The following is a 17858-nucleotide window of genomic DNA, read 5'->3' as shown; positions in this document are numbered from 1 at the left end:
TGGAGCCCTTCTCTGTGCAAAATAGGAGTACTTTGCCATTAAAACACTGTAGATCTTCCAGCATTTCCTCATACTCCAATTTATCATACTCCACATGCACCAAAAATGCTAGGAAATCTGTAATTAAATCTCCTGCATCTCTTCTGTTCTAATCCTGAGCATACTGTGAGAGTAAACCGTCTGTGAGTAAGATGTCTGTGTGAATGAAAGCATATATGAGTGACAAAGAGTGGGTTGCCTGTGTCTCTGCAGAAGACAAATCGATCGTTTCCTGCTGTTTTTTATTCTGTATGGCTTTGATTCCTCTGCCATAGAGTCACTGATTTTCCTGCAGTCTGGTTCACCTGTTCTGAGTTATGTACTGCTAGCTTTTGTTCTGTGCTTGGGACAATGAAGGCAAAAAAAACCCCAACCTGATTTCACATATATCCTGATGGGGTTTGAGATGATAATGACCATCCAAGAACAAGTGGATAGTCTGTTGAAAATGTCAACTCAGTGTGCAACACTGATTTTAAAAAAAGAAATTCCATCCTAGGGCTCATCAGGAAAGGAAATGAGAATAAAATTGGCAGTATAGGAATAGCAAGGCCGGAAAAAATACAGAAAGGTACAATCAAAATGATCACAGGCTTGGAGCATCTTTCCTATGAGGCAAGATTAAAGCATCAGAAGCCATAAATTTAGAAAAGAGTAACTGAGGGATGACTTAATAGAGGTAGAGAAAGTGGATCAAAATAAACTTTTCTGCCTCTGTCATATTGCTTCAACTTAGGACATCCTATGAAACTGACTGACAATATATTCAAGTCAGATACAATGAAATACAACTTCATACAATGAATAGTTGACTTATGAGACTCACTGCCACAAGATGTGTCCCTACCAAGATGGTTTTTAAAAGGGGGATTGGACAGATTTATTGACAACTATCAGGCATAGTCTGTACCCACAGCTGACTGGGCCTCCAGGTTCAGAGCCAGAATGCCTCTAAAAGGTTGAATGCTAGGGAGCAGTCAGCAAATGGGCGCTGTTGTTTGTGGGTGCTTTTTTAATTTTCATTTTATACCTCGCCCTTTCTTCCCAATGGGGACCCAAAGGGGGTTTCATCATTCTTCTCTCTTACTCACGACAACCCTACAGTTTAGGCCAAGAGTGTGTGACTGGTCCAAGGTCACTCAGCAAGCTTCCCTGACAGAGCAGGAATTCAAACCTGGGTCTCTCAGCTCCTAGTCCAACTCTCTAACCACACTGGCTGCATGCCGACTCCCCTGTGATGTGTCTGGCCACTGTGGAGAACAGGGCTAGATGGATCATTGCGCCGAATCAGCATGGCTACGCTTATGTATGGGTGTATCACTTGACAATAAAGGATTTGCAAGCCAATGGTATTGCTGTGTAGAGCTTTTACTGCTGGGTTCCACCCTCGGATTCCCACCCAGGCGCCACACGGTTTCTTTCAACGGTCGGTTGTCAATCCCGTACTGTCGCCAAGTCCCCTCTTTTGACCCTCACAACTTGCGTGACTGGAGACCTGGCGCAGCCTTAGAGATACTCTTCTTCACCGAGGCAGCCTTTACTGTTTACGTTCAACCTCGCACTACAGGGAGAGACGCTAAAGAAGAGCCGAGATTTGCTGGAATTCCGCGTCCGGGCTACCACAGCACGATCTCGCCGCTTTCTAAGCGCTTCCGAAAGCAAAAGGGAAATGTCCCGTCTGGTCCTACCCCCCACAGGAGGAAAGCACACCGCTGCCCGCGCTCCGCTGCGCTGCTGAGCAACTAGGCCCTTCGGAGTTGGGAGGCACCTTCTTCTCCCGCCCAGCTGCAGGCGCATGGAACCCCTAGCGACAGGCTGCTTCTGTCCGCTTTCCATTGCCAGCAACTCATCCGTCTTCTAATGCCTTGTTCCGCTGGGGCAGAAAGGGGTTAGGCTGCACGGCAGCAATTCCGCACCTTCCTTACCTCCTCAGGCGGCGTTCTGTCGCTGCCGCCATTCCCTGTAGTCAGCCCGTTCATCTCGTGGGTTTCTTCGGCCGAGCCCATGATGCGGCACTCTCCTGGTTGCCCTGCCGGAGAGCGGCGCCGACGCAGACCCACTACGAATTTGGCGGTGGCTGTCCGGGAGGCGTCCTCTCCCTGGCGGTGGCGGCTGTTTGGGAAGTGCGAGTAGGAGGGAGGGACGGAGGGAAGGAAGGAACGGCGAGCTGAGCGCGAGGTTTCCCTCCCGGCAGCTCGGCAATACTCGCAAGAGCGGCAGCGCCGACTTAGCCAGGGAAACCTCGACCCGCCTCGGACTGGGCTGCTACGGATGTTTAGCAGCCGCGGAGATCCCCTTTGGCCGCGTTTTTCCTGTGTTTGCGGATCCTGGGCAGTTAAATAGAAAGCATCGCCGCTAGTGACTGTAGGTGGAGTGATCCCTTTCCCGGGAGGTAGCGATTATCCCACATGAAACGTCGCTGCCTTTCCCGGGCTAATGAGGCAAACATTGCGGAGGTTGAATTTAGTTGGGCCAGGGGCGGGGAATGGAAAGCAAGAGCTAGATCTATATTTATCCCGCTGGATTTCAAAAACCTAACATTCCATATGTCGAGGATACAAACAATATCCTTTTAAAGACGAAGCAGTCTTCACAATGCACTGTGCAAACTTTTGGATTATACAGAAGTCTTCTCTTACTTACATAAGTATTTATACCCTGCTTTTCTCTCCAATAGGGACCCAAACCAGTTTACATCATTTTATCCTCAAAACAACAACCCTGTGGATAGGTTAGGCTGAGAAAAAGTGACTAGACCAAGGTAACGCAGCGAGCTTTCTTGGCAGAGTGGCCGTTTAAACATGAGTTGACCAAATCCTAATTTGACACACTAACCAATGCAGCACTAGCTTTTCTTAAGCTGTGTGTTCTACAAATGTGTTCTTTAAATGGGAAGGGATTAGTATTTTTGGACCGGAGCGTGCTGTTGGGTCCTGCTTATCCTTTTCAAAGAAGCTCCTTTTAGGATCAATCTATAATACATGTTTGTAATTATTTTTTCCAACTTTTTATTTTAATTGAGAGGCCACCTCTAGCTCATAATTGAGAGGTAAAAGAATACGGAGGAAAGAGAGTGCAACCCTGTACGTTCCCCTCAGATGAAACCCACTGAAGTTACTGTGGTTAGGCTGGAGTAACTCTGCATAGGACTGTCACAACAGTGCTTAGCAAAGGCAGCGTAAACTTGGGCCAAGGCTTGAACTCTTGCTCAAGATGAAGTTAACTGAGCAAGTCATGCTCTGTCAACCTGCACTATCTTACAGGATTGTTGTGAGAATAAAATGCAAAAGCCCGCCTTGAGCTAATAATAAAATGCCTTGTTAGGCTCTTACACTAGGTTTTCAGGTTACTCAGAAACATGCTTATAAATGTGAGCTAAATATACTTCCAGTCTTTCAACTATTCCTAGAAATATATTTTCCTCTTCTTAGTGCTTCATTTATTTATTGATGTGTGAAATGCAGCCTTCAATGGAAGGAGAGCTGGACTATGTTTGGAAATTTCCAGTCCTCAGCTTTACTTTATTAGTGGCCAGAAATAAATATGATGAAAGAAGTGAGCAGGGGAGGTGGCGAAGTCCAATCCTTACTATCGTTTTTCTGGGTTTTTTGCCTCTTTCATTGCTACGTTGACTTTGTAAGATTCCACTACTTTCCTGGTAGGAAATGAAAGGTCATCTCTTATTCCCACTCAAAGAAGCACTTCAGGTGACTTGGTATCTTGCAAATTTCTTTTTGCTGGTCAGCACTACTTCATGAGCAGTTTTGCTCATGAGACGCTCTGTCTGTGCCAAAAGGAGAAGAGAAAGTCTACATCTTCCGTGACTGGCAAGCACCTCTCCCATCACAAAACAGGAGGCCGAAGAGGTCCATACTGTGACAGAATAAGCCCTTGTTAAATCAGATGTGATTTGATACTATTTGTTTTGCCTTACATTGTTTGTAATATGTTATTATGTTATTATCAGTGCAATCCTAATTAGGTCTACTTAGAATCCTAATGAAGTCTACTCAGTGGGGTTACTGTCATGAAATTGTACTTAGGATGGCATTGTATATGGGGGTGGTGGTAAAGTATGGGTTTTTTTTTTTAGTAAAAGGAAGACAGTGTAGATAGATGTATTGTCGAAGGCTTTCACGGCCAGAGAACGATGGTTGTTGTGGGTTTTCCGGGCTGTATTGCCGTGGTCTTGGCATTGCAGTTCCTGACATTTCGCGACGTGTAAATCCCACGCGAGAAAACACGATCTTCCGTGTTTTCAGCATAATCTTCCACGTCATTGTGAGTGAAGGTAAGCAGTGTGAAAAAGGCCAATATGTGTTGAGGCCCAGGGGCAGAGAGCATCTGAGAACTCTGAGCAAGTAACATGCTTTATTTTATTTGAGACTTAATCTCTAGTAATAAGGAAAGATCTCCGTGTTTCTGTGTAATAGAATATTTACAAACCATTTGTTGGAACAGTCAGTGATAGGAACAGCAACACAATCACTGGGAAAAGTTGCACTGAAGTGGTAAGAGAATATGGCACTATAGGTTTCTTGCTTTGTTTAGGAAAAAGATATTGTCATTATAATGTAGGCTTATCCAGGGTTCATTTTGAGGGGGGACATACAGGAACACAGCTCCTGCAGTTCCCCAAAGAGGTCACATGACAGGTGGCCCCGGCCACCTGACTCAGTCATTTTTGGCCCGTTTCAGCCTGGATTGGGGCTGAAACGGCCTGGATCGGGCCTCTGATGGGTGGTGGATCACTCTCCCCGCTCAGCAGCAGCTGGATCCTGACCATTTTGGGCCCCTTTTCGGCCATTTTCAGCCACTTTTTGCAATTTTGGGCCCAATTTCAGCCCTGAATTGCCACGATTGGGTCCAAAACAGCCAGGATAGGTGATGCCGGGGGTGTGGCATATGCAAATCAGTTATGCTACTGACACACTTCCGGTGCTCTCAAGGGGTGTGGCATATGCTAATAGGCTATACTAATGAGTTATGCTAATGGGTCCCTCCAGCTCTTTTTCTACGAAATGACCCCTGGGCTTATCACATGCGATTTGATTTCCTTAAGCGAAGCCAGCATTATTACTAAGCCAATGTAGGACAGTAAAAGGAAGTTGTGGTAATGAATGGACAGACCGTTTTAGGTCTGCCAGCCAGTTAGCATGTTTTGTGTTGCACACTCTTATCTTTTGTTTACTTGTTTTACGAGATGCAGGAAGTGGTCTGAAGATGTGTTGAGTATAGATATGCATAGACTCAAGTGAAGAGGAAGAAAACCAAGTTGAGTAAATTGCTAAGAATAACACAAACATGGAACAGTAATCTAAACATAAGCAGCACTGATACTTTGTTTTGTTCCCATGTGTTTCTTATTCTGTGTACAAATGCATCATTGTTATCATTCACTTCATGTATCTGATGAAGAAGGCTGTGTGTGTGTGTGTGTGTGTGTATGTTATGTGCCATCAAGTTGTCTCTGACCTATGGTGGCCCTATGAATGAAAGACCTCCCAAACATCCTATCATTAACAGACTTGCTCAGATATTGCAAACTGGAAGACATGGCTTCTTTTATTAAGTTCAGCCATCTCGGTTTAGGTCTTCCTCTTTTCCTAGCATTACTGTCTTTTCCAGAGGGTCTTGTCTTCTCATGATGATGAAGGGAGGCTACTTGTGCTATAGTCAGTGTTAAAATTCTACAGGGCTCTTTGGACTGTTTCCGCATGGCAGTTTTCAAGGCTGCTTTTTCCTATGCTATTCATAAAGGTGTTCTTAAAAGTGAGCAGTCTTCCAGAGTAGTATTTGACACAGCATCAGAGCTTACTGTTGGAAAAGGAAATGGTGGAAGTCTCAGTAGGCACCTGGAAGCATATCTAAAAATTTTGGAGTCTGGCATTTTTGCTGCAATAGACTGGCTAATAAGCTGCTTCACACATTATTTATTTGTTTTATTATGTTATTTATAGTCCACCTTTCTCAAGGCAGATTACACAGTTTAAGTCAATACACATTTAATAAACTGGCACATTCAATAAACAATGTGATAGGGTATGCAAATACAAAATGTGCAGAAATTTGAAAACAGGCAAAAATCTGATCTAGACTGAAACAATGCTGGAACAAAGCATAAGCAATTAAACATGACACAGCGCATGAGTCCAACCAGCGGGGACAGTACAAGTAGTGTAATCTGTAGTCCTTAATATCTCTTTATCAGTGCAATTACCTTTCTGTACAGACCTCTTACCCATGCGAAAAAGCCCTCCTGAGTAATTCAGTTTGGCACAGTCTGTGGAAAGCCAGGAATATAGGAGCCCTCCTAGCCTCATCAGGCCGGCCATTCCATACAGTGTGGACCACAACAGAGAATATGATGTATGGGCAGCTGTTGATTTTGCCCATTTTCAGGGTAGCATCCTGTAACAGATTAGCAGTTTTAGCTTGCATACCAATCTGGTCTATTACATTGTTTTTAATAATATTTTTTTTGCCACAAAATCATATGAATTAGGTTCATGACATTACCATGTATCTAACAGGTTAAACACTAGCTCCTTCTCGTAATAATATGCAGTGGCCTGATATGTTTTGAGGAAAGATGGAAAAGATCAACCTATTCAGGCAGCCTTCAGGGACTCTGCAGTTTGCTTCACACTTTGTACTGTATACTTAACAGGTTCTTTAAAACTGGATGTACTGAATAAATCATAAATTTATTAGGGGTGTGTATAACAGAGAAAAACAATCCAAAAACACCTGGAAGTTGCTGGGTTTTTTTGTTAAAGCAACCTCCAGAATGCTGAACCAAATCTAGGAAACTAAATTGAAACAAATCCCTCCCTCCAAAAAAGTTTGTGTGTTTCATTTTGTTTTGTATCTTGTAGTAGCAAGCAGACACAGGGCTCGCCTTGCAGGGCAACATCTTGTTTTCCAAAACAGTATTCACCAATTGGATCCCAAGCGAAGAGAGCTTTTAAATTATTATTTAACTCTGTTGGCAGAAAGGGGAATGAACACAATGTGTATGAATGCATCTCCTACCCCCAACTGTTGCTATCCAGGAAATGGTGCTTCTTTCTTCCAATCAGGTCCTCACATGTGGGGATTGCAGGTGATCTTTTTTGTCTGTGACAAGGAAGAATTGGCAATTCACACTAGAAACTGAATGAAATAGTGTCATGTGTTAAAAAAGATCCTAGAATCATAGAATCACAGGGTTAGAAGGGACCTCTAGGGTCATGTAGTCCAACCCCCTGCAAAATGCAAGAAATTTCCAAATACCTCTCCCCCCCACACACGCACACAATGACCCTTACTCCATGCCAGAAGATGGCAAAACTCCATGAGGATCCCTAGCCAAACTGGCCTGGGCAAAATTGCTACCTGACCCCAAGGTTGCAATTGGCCTTACCATGGGCATCTTACTATATAATTGAGTAAGCGTATTTCAGACAACTCACTTTATACCCTGGTGTACCACCAGAGGGCGCTGCCATGGAGGGAAGCCTAGGCAAGGCACGATGTCCCTCCAGAAAACATGTCACGGTGGGAAGCCCAGGCCAGGAGCAGGATGGGAGCAGGTGGCAATGCCCACCCCCTGCCTTCACCCAGCTGGTATTAGGAGCGTTGAAGGATTGAAAAGAGCTTAGTATTTCTGTATGAATATATAGGAACTTTGAAGAATTGGTTTGCTGAATGAAGGAACTTGTGTAAGGACTGTTAGGCACCCGGAATTAGTCTTTTGATAAGGTCTTTTTGTATGAATGTTAAGAATGAATTATTGTCTCCTGCATTTATAAATGTATTTATGTAAGTATTTATGAATTAGTAGCACTTTGCACTTTCAATTGCACTTAGTAATTATAAATTATATGTAATTGTTATTTTGCTTCCTGTGGGTGTGGTTTCCCTCTGTGTTCGACGGTATTAGGAGCAGAGCAGGTGGCCATGCCCACCCTCTGCCTTAACCCAGCTGGTATTAGTAGCGGAGCAGGTGGCAATGCCCACCCCCACCTTAACCCAGTTGGCATTAGGAACAGACCAGGTGGCAATGCCCACCTCCTCTTCAGCCAGCTGGGATCAGGAGCAGAGCAGGTGGCAATGCGTGCCCCCTGCCTTAACCCAGCTCTTATTAGGAGCGGAGCAGATGGCAATGCCCGCCCTCCTTCACCCAACTGGAGCAGGTGACAATGCCCCCTCCCGCCTCAACCCTTCTGTTATTAGCAGCAGAGCAGGTGGCAATGCCCATCCTCCACCTTAACCCAGCTGGTATTAGTGGCGGAGCAGGTGGCAATGTCCATCCCCCAGTATCACCATTTGGGATCAGGAGTGGAGCAGGTGGCAATGCCCACCTTGTGCCTTCACCTGGCTGGGATCAGGCATAGAGCAGGAGGCAATGCCCTTCTTCCCTTCACCCAGCCAGGATAAGGAGCAGAGCAGGGGGCAATGCCTGCCCTCTTCAACCTGCCAGAATTAGCCACTGAGCAGGCAGCAATGCCTACCCTGTCTTCACCCTGCCAGAGTCTGGAGCCAAGCATGTAGCAATGCCTGCCCCTCCTTCAACGTGCTGGAATCAGGAGCAGAACAATGCCCGCACCCCCTTCCCCCAGCTGGGAGCAGGAGCAGAGCAGATAGTAAAGCCCGCCACCCACCTTCAGCTGTCAGGATCAGGCATGGAGCAGGAGCTAATGCCTTTTCCTCCGTTCACTGAGTTGGGAGCAGGTGGCAATGCCAACCCCCTCTTCACCTGGCTGGGATCAGGCTTGGAGCAGGCGGCAATGCCTGGCCCCCTTCACCCAGCCGTAGTCACAGAAAAGGAGGCAATGCCCCCCCCTTTCCCAGCATCTATCAGGCATGGAACAGGTAGTAAAGCCCACCACCTCTTCACATGGCCAAGATCAGGCAGTTCAGGCGTGGAGCAAATGACAATGCCCACCCACTCCTTCACCAGCTGGAATCCGTGACAGAGGAGGAGCAAATGCCTGCCTGCCCGCCCTCCCCTTTCTAGAGCCTGTTGTATTTTTTTCCCACAACAGGCTTTGTTTCTAGTGTAAGTAGAACTAACAAGAACTAAGCACTGATGTAAGCCTTCCTACCCCCCTGCCCCGATCTGCCTAGGTTTACAGAATAAGCATTGCTGTCAGATGGCCATTTAGCCTCGGCATAAAAACCTCTAAAGAAAGAGAGCCAACCACCTCTCGAGGAAGCCTATTCCACTGAGGGACTGCTCTAACTGTCAGGAAGGTCTTCCTAATGTTTAGCTAAAAAAATTGATTTAATTTTCAATCCATTGGTTCTGGTCCGACCTTGTGGGGCAGTGGAAAACAGCTCCGCACCATCCTCTATATGACAACCCTTCAAGCACTTGAAGATGGTTATCATATCACTTCTCAATCATCTCCTCTCCAAGCTAAACATTCTGAACTCCTTCAACATTTCCTCATAGGACTTGGTCTCCAGATCCTTCACCATCTTCATTGCTCTTCTCTGGACATGTTTCAGCTTGTCTATATTCTTCTGAAAATGTGGTGCCCAAAACTGAACACAATACTCTAGGTGAGGCATCAGCAGAGTAGAGCGACACCATCTGCTTCTGTTGATACAGCCCAAAATTGCATTTGCTTTTTTAGCTACCACATCACACTGCTGACTCATGATCTACTAAGACCCCTAAATCCTTTTCACACATACTATTTCCAAGACAAGTCTCTCCCATCCTATAATTATGCATTTGATTTTTACTACCTAAATGCAGAACTTCGCATTTATTTCTGTTGAAATTCATTTTGTTTTAGCCCAGTTTTCCAGCCTGTCAGGATCATCCTGTATCCTGACTCTGTCTGTGACCATATTTGCTACCATGGCCAATTTAGTATCATCTGCAAATTTAATAAGCATTCCCTCTATTTCTTCATCCAAATCATTTATTAAAATGTTGAACAGAACAAGTCCCAGGACCGATCCCTGAGAGTGAGGAACCATTAACAAGCGCTCCTTGGGTGTGATCTTTCAACCAATTACAAGATGCAAGTATAATAATTACAGATGGTGATAAGTATTTATCTTTCAGATATTTCATATGGATTCAGATTAGTAAAACTGAAGCTAACAGAGGTATTATTTTGGACTGCATCTTATTGTCTGGTATTATGGCAGAAACTAGTTTGGGGGTAGAAAAAAACCTAATTAAGAAAATAGTAATTATGAAAGAACTTGGTGGGAAGGGACTAACAGTAATTTCTTCACTGTATTAGATAAATGCTTTAATCATCCAAGTTGCATATTTCTTTGTATTTAGTAATTTTTTAAAAAAACCAGCATTGTTTGTGGCTGGAAAAAGTGAGATTCCCAAAATAAAAGGGGTGTTGTTAAAAGTTGGCATAGGTGACTTATAAAAGGATGTTATGCAAGCTGGTGGTTCCAAGCAAGTGCACACATTACTTTTGACAAGCTCAATGTGCTACAGCATTTTGTCTCTCAATAGGAAGACGGATGTCTTCTGTTCATGCCAAAGAAAAACAAGGCAAAGGATATATAATGAAGGTAGAGGGACATATTAGTTCACATGGGAACAACTAACAACTGGTGTTAATAATAGTTGCTGTTTTTTCAGTGCTTTCCGTACTTACTAAAGCTGTTAGTTTCTTAAAAGATACTGTCATTCAGCCTTAGGTTTGTAGCATTATGAATAAAAGTCACTTGAATGGCTTTCCCATAAGGCTTTATCCATTTGGCTTTAAGAGGGTACTGTTTCAGTTTAGAAGGAATGCTCCATGATGTTTTGCAGCAAACTATATTTAACACACTTTCCCTTCCTTTTCCTCTTTTTTTGCTGATACATTTTCCTGCTGTTGCTTAATGCGCACTTCTTGATACAGAAATAGTTGGAAATATGGGGGAACAGTCACTGGTTTTGATCAAGAAAATCATAGATGTCTCTGCACCAAGAACCAGGACTAGCTCAGCTCCATGGCCACAAAGGGAGCCTAGAGGCAGAACAACCTTGGAGAGGGGCATGAAACAAGTAACACAGTTGTATGGCCTTGTATAGATTAGAAGAGCCGTTTCACCCTTATCAATAGATACTATATGTTAAGGCCCAGGTGCAGAGAGCATCTGAGAAATGACAGGAACATCCTCCTTCACAGAGGTGTCGATATAATTCAAGGATGGGTGTATTGGTTAATGGCCAAAAGATATTCATATGTAAGAGAAACTTGTAATCACTAATTTTACACAGATGTTGTTAATATAATATATAGCAAAAATAACAATTTTTATATAATTTGAGATGATGTTTCAAATATAGATAACCTTGTCTGGTGTTTGAAGTTGTAAGATTAGCCAAGATTAGCCAAGCACGTGAGCTCTTTTAAAGTGGGATATTTAGTTATTGTTAGGAGATGATTTTAAAACCCTATAAATATGAGAAGCTGAATTGATTGGGAGCTTCTTCCTAGAAGAGGCTCCTTGCCTGTGACCTGCCTATCTTTGGGCAAGATACTTTCTTGGACCCGTGTAATTGCTCTCCTTTAATCATCTATGTAGTTATAATGGGTGGTATGATTTACTGTTGATTTAGCTGATATTAACACTGAATAATCATGTTCTAATAATAAAGGCTTAGAATGGAAGCAGAGATTCTGTAATAGTATTACTTGTGCACTATACCTGGTAATGAACCTGAAAAATTTGTGTTGTACCTCTTGTTAGGAGTTAAAAGACTTGATATAGGAAAGCTAACTAGTTGCTTAGGGCTTCTTAAGTGCACACCTATATCTGAATCAGGTCTGACCAGAGTCATTCAGAACATTCTGTAAGAATGAAAGGCCTTCTCCCGTCCATATACCATGAGACAGAATTGAAAGATTATTAAAAAGTTAATATCCTGCCAAAACAGGACACACTATAGCTGCTCTCTGCTAAACAAAATGTAAGAGTGGCAATGGTGTTCACAAGAAGTAGTAATAAGATACTTAGTGGGCTTTCCTGGACCAGATTTTTGCACCAGCTTGGCTTAACTGCATAATTTTTACTTCTCTTTTACACACAATATGGTGGTTACTCTCCCAGTTGTTTTTCAGATCACTTTGTGGCAAATGATACTGGGTGTAAGGGGATGGGGGAGAAAAGCAGTTTTCTTTCAGCCAGGCTGAAGCAAAATCTGGCTCAAAAAAGCCGAGTGTTTCATTTTAGAGAAAAGATCACCATGGAGCGATATGATATAGAGGTTTATAAAATCATGTATGGGGTGGAGAAAGTGGACAGATGGAGCTTTTTCTCCCTTTCTCATAATATTCCAATAATATTTGGAAGCACTCAATTAAATTGTTGGGAAATTAGTTCAGAAGAGACAAAAGGACCTACTTCTCTACTCAACAAGTAATTAAACTGGAGAATTCGCTGCTGTGGAGGCCCAGATAGCTTTAAAAGAGATAATTTTATGGAGGAGATTTTCATCAATGGCTACTAGCTATGGCCACTGAAAGGAGTCTTTATATCTTGAGGTAGCAAACTTCAAAATTGCCAGGGGTAGGAGGCTGAAGTAGAGGAGGGGTTTGGCCTCTATGCCCTGTTTGACCTCCAAGGCAACTGGGTAGTCACTACATGAAAAAGATGGTGGACTAGATGGTCCGTTGGTCTGATAGAGCATGTCATCTCTTCTGTTCTTATAGTTTAAGCAAATGCATGAGTGTTTTGCTCATCCAGTTCTTCAGGATTCTAGTGACTTGACCAAAGATGCAACATTAAGATATGCAAAGGGTTCTTAATCTGAACACAAATATTTTAGCACAGGAGGCTTCTTGTGCTTTGGCTGGTATACTGTAGGTAGGAATAGTGGATGTGTTTGTGCTGCTTCCTGTAATATCAGAAACATCTGTGAGTGCAATAAAATGACAAAGGGTTAGATGCTATATATTGTTCTACTCTCACAAGTGAATGTTTCTGCCAATTCCTCCTTCCAACATAGGCTCTCTGAGGCTGCTATTCACTGGGCTTAAGAGTCCATTAGTCCCCAGGAACAGGATTTTGGCAAGCACAGTCAGGGTCCAGTGGGAAAGGGGAAGTGAAAAACGTCCATTCTGCAAGTGACACTGTGCTCCCAGTGCATAGGATCTATTCCAGTAGTTTCATAAGCTTTCTAGAGTGACAGTAATAAATAGGAGAGTGTAGTATTAGCTAAGCTCAGACTTGTGTTTGATCACCAGGAATTTATTTGTGTTGGAGGAGGAGGCATCCTTTCCCACCATTCAGAATAATACTATATATCACATCAGAGTTTGACATCAATTATGTTGTGGGGTGCCTGATTTACATGATCTCCCTTCCTTTTTTGAAAGGGAAAAATCATGCAAATTGAGGCACCTGCTTAATCAGACTACTTATTTATACATACATATATACACCTCTTTTCTCCCTGGATGGACCCAAGGTGGCTTACAATAGAATAAAACTGTATGAATAAACCAGTAGACAAGTAAACAAATAGAACTTGCCCAAGATATAGCTGTTGGACTCACTGGCTGTCCCCCCCGCCTCCCGCAAGATACCAGCTAAGAGCCAAAGGGCTTGTACCTTTGGCTATCCCAGAGCTTTATAGGGTACCTGAATCTGGGTGGAAAAGACCAATACCAGCAAAGATGTTAAACAGTTGTAAGATATTTCTACTCCTTCACTTAACACCCCATCTTAAGTTAGGAACTGCTGCACATAGGACCCTTTGCATGAGGGAGAAGAGCTACACCTATTTCTTCATCACAGAAAAACTCTTACCAGCCCAATAAATGTCTTAGCCAGATGAAAAAGATGCATATGCAACAGAGAATGTTACAAACTGCAATTCATCTTTGTCACCCTATCCTCAGACTTCAGATTCTGATTCAGAATAACAACTGTATCTTTATGTGGACAATCTTGGTTTCTGCTGTAGGGCCTTTCTGGGAGGAGGGAAGCTAGTTCTGCTAGTATCCAAATATTTAATTCCTGCTGTAATTGCCATATAGAGAGCATTAGCAATAAAACACTCAGGGATCATATTCAAGGGATCAATCTCCCCTCCATTCCAGCAACACCCAGAGGTTTTGCTATAACTATTTAATGATATCAAAAGAACAAACAAAGAAGACACCTCCTTTCTTTTCTGAGGAGGACTGCTCTAGCTGAAAGAGAACTGGGGGACACTTGATTACCTGGATTGCTTTTCCATCAACACACAGAGCTTGCTTTGGCTCAATGTCAGATATAGCCATTCTACTTATCTATGCATCTATAGAGCTGTCCTACACAGAGAGCACAATCCTAAGCAGGTCTACTCAGAAGAAAGCCCCATTTTAATAGCACTCCCAGGAAAATGTTCTTAGGGTTGCAGCTTGAGACAAGAATATGACAAAGCTGGTGAATATGGGTATTTCATTTTTGCAGCATCCTCTTTTTGATTTATTTAACACCATAATGCAGTGTGTTCTCTGAGGGGGGGGGGGGGCGGGGGCAGGAAGCAGCCAAGTTGTCCTTGTGTGAACTTGCCTTTTTGCAGACATTAGTGCTTGCCTTGCCACTCTCTGCCTCCCCTGGGCTTCCTCTCCTTTAATCAGTAACATGTTTCTGTAGGGGTCATCATGTTTGATAAGAGCATATATAAAAATAGCTATCCTTCCACACAAGTCTTTTGATTGCTCTACATTTTTCTAGATGAAGGAATGCCTGCAAAAGAAGCCACTTGACAATACTAATGATGCTCCACCACATAACACAGGGAGACAAGGTTTTGGAATGAAATTATCAGTGGAAACATAGCCTCTCTTTGAAAGAAGAGGAGAGTACGCTCTTCCAAGTCTTCATTAATTTAAAAGAAAAGCCTCTCAAAAATCCTTCCAACAGTCTCTTCATGTCAACAAAACATGACAAAGGGAGGAAAGAAAAGTACTGTATCAGAGAGCAGTGGAGCTAGAAGCCAGAAATGGGCAAGTTTTTGCTAAACATCTAATACTGCAAATCAGGAACGAATAAAACACTGAGAGAACACTGGAGACATGTTGAGCCCATTCACGAGGAGAGCAGATAAACAAACAAAACAGTGTGTTTTTAATGTGCCTGTTCTGAAGCAGTGCATAGTGGAAACAAATAGACTTTTACATACACATATACAAGGAGGGAGGGTAGGGTGGCCAGGTCCCCCGACCCACCCCCCCAGTGGGAGACCTGGGCCCCGGCTTCTACCTGGACTTTTACTTTTGCATGTGTGCATGCAGTGCATGTGTGCTCCCAGCTTGCATGATGACATCATGTCCGGGAACTGACATCATTGCATGGGTCACAGACTGCCCAGGAAGTGCTCCTGTGCTCCCCAGGGGACTGAATCAGGCCCAATACGGGCCCAATTTGGGCCTGCATTGGGCCAAATTGGGTTGCTGTGGAGTGCGGCAGCACTCCCACATTACGCAGTAGCCCAATTTGGCCCAAATCCAGGCTGATTCAGACCGAATGAGGCCTGAATCAGCCCACATCTGGTCGCTGTGGAGCGCTGGAGTGCTCCTGCACCCCGTAGTGGCCAGATTTGGGCTAAATTCATCCTGAGCTGGGCCAAATTTGGCCAGAGTCTGGCTGCTGAAGCACATGAGAGTGGGTGATGGAGGGTGGGAGCAGGGGACTGGCATCCCTTAGGGAGGTATGAGGGGGGGAAAGAAAAAAAGAAATTGTTTGCCACATTCATGTATCATGAGAAATGAGAACAATTATTTGCCGTATCTACAAATAAGAAGCATATGATTTAAACTTTAGGTAAATTGAGGTGAATTATTAGGAGCCCAACCATTAGTATGGTCTCCCAATGAAATGGAAGGTTGTCTTTTAGCTACAGGATCATCCTAGAGGGTTTACTAGGATAGACTGGCTGAGTGTCTTTCAGTTATTTGTATACAGGGCTCATTGTGAGGGGGAATGCTCAGGAACGCAGTTCTGGCAGTTCCCTAAAGAGGTCACATGACAGGTGGTCCCGCCCACCTGACTCTCAGCCATTTTTTGTCCGTTTCGGCCTGGATTGGGGCCGAAACAGCCCATATCGGGCCTCTGACGGGTGGTGGATCATTCTCCCTCTCAGCAGTGGCCCGACCATTTTGGGCCCCTTTTTGGCAATTTTGGGCCCCTTTTTGCCATTTCGGGCCCAATTTCAGCCTTCCTGAATGGCCAGGATTGGGTCCAAAACAGCCAGGATAGGTGATGTCAGGGGGTGTGGCATATGCAAATCAGTTATGCTAATGACACGTCTGGTGATGGCAAGGGGTGTGGCATATGCTAATGAGTTATGCTAATGAGTTCCTCCAGCTCTTTTTCTACGAAATGACCCCTGTTTGTATATATCCTGCATCTGAAGAAGGAAGCTTTGTCTCTTGAAAATTTATACCCTGAAAATCTTGTTGGTCTCTAAGGTGCTACTGGACTCAAATCCCGCTGTACATATTTATCAATTTATATACCATATTTTTATTTCATCTTTCCTCCAAGAAGCACCGTCAGTGGGACATAGCATTCCCTCTCTTCATTTTAGCCTTACAACAGTCCTGAAGAAGTGAGCTGTGAGTCACAATAGCTTATAACCTACCACAAATGTTGTTAGTCTTATAGGTGTTACTGGACTCTTGCTCTTTTCTACTGCAACAGACTAATTCAGCTACCCATCTTGATCCAACAGTCCTGTGAGGTATGCTAGGTTGAGAGGCAGTGACTAGTCCAAGGCTACCCAGCAAGTTTTATGGACAAGCAGGGATTTGAACCCAGACATCTCTATTCATCTTAAACTCTATACAACATACAACATAGTCTCTCAATATATCTGGTTCTCTATAGCTGCACTACTGCCTCTTTGTGGGCATTGTTTTGCTCAGATTTTTTGTTAACATAAATAAGATGTAACCACAAAGCCTAAATAGTTTTAAGTGTTGATTGGGTCTATGCAGTTATCATTATGTTTTTTTCAGAAGTTGTGAGCTTCAGTACTTTGAAAAATCAAGTCCAGAAACTCTCTGCCTCTAGAACCATCTATTCTTTTCTACCTCTTTGCTAAGACTCTCCCAATTTTATTGCCAAATAGAATAAATATTAACCTGGGGCTTTGTGGGACTTTTTTTTTGGCTGCCTGTAGCTATGGAAGTAGTCCCTTAGAATGAGGAAGAAATTTGCCATTTTAATTTATTTTAGTTATTTGTATACTTTCTTTTAACAGTACTTTTTCATAAAGGTATTCTCCCTTCCCAGCAAAACAGCTTAAGGAACATAGCGCCCTCTAGCCCATATGGACTGCTATTATCAATAACAGAGGGGATCATGGGGCTGTGTTAGAACTTGCCAGCATTTCATGATCAAGTGATGCCCTGTACTACACAGTCTTTCACATGATGGTGCCTACACTCCCTTCCAGCCCCAAAGAGATATAAGAGACTTTACTGCAGATTTGGCAAGGAGAGGACAAACTTGCAGCAACTCTCTTATGCAGCAACTTGAGCACAATGCAATGTCAATGCAGCATTTTGCTTGCTTTACAGTAGTTTACTCCAGAAGATGCTGCTTGAATATAATCCCAAGAAAGTGAATAAAGCTGCTTAAATATAATTTCAAGAAAATAAATGTATCAGGTTACTCTTTGCGACTGCGACTGATCCATATGAAAACTGATATGGATATGAAAACTACTCTATGGTCATATCAATTATTCTGGTTTTACTTGTCTGGATCTAGAATTTTTTGCACATATTAGATTATACAAAAAGTTAGTTTTTTAGCATTGATTTATTACATTGCACTATTATATATAGCATGACTTCTATAATACA

General features: G+C 43.3%; 1 protein-coding gene across 1 annotated transcript in view; it reads right to left on the bottom strand.

Annotated features, from left to right (window-relative positions):
* The window catches only part of NINJ1 (ninjurin 1), a 31415-nt gene extending 29165 nt beyond the window's left edge, over positions 1–2250 (bottom strand). Inside the window, exon 1 of the mRNA XM_054975180.1 lies at positions 1965–2250. Within this exon, the coding sequence (XP_054831155.1) occupies positions 1965–2045 (81 nt within the window). The 5' untranslated portion in view covers positions 2046–2250. The remainder of the gene's footprint in view (positions 1–1964) is intronic.
* Between the last annotated feature and the right edge of the window lie 15608 nt (positions 2251–17858).

Source organism: Eublepharis macularius, chromosome 4, assembly GCF_028583425.1.
Source record: "Eublepharis macularius isolate TG4126 chromosome 4, MPM_Emac_v1.0, whole genome shotgun sequence".
NCBI classification, from domain to species: Eukaryota; Metazoa; Chordata; class Lepidosauria; order Squamata; family Eublepharidae; genus Eublepharis; species Eublepharis macularius.
This window is presented reverse-complemented; position numbering and strand designations above follow the sequence as displayed.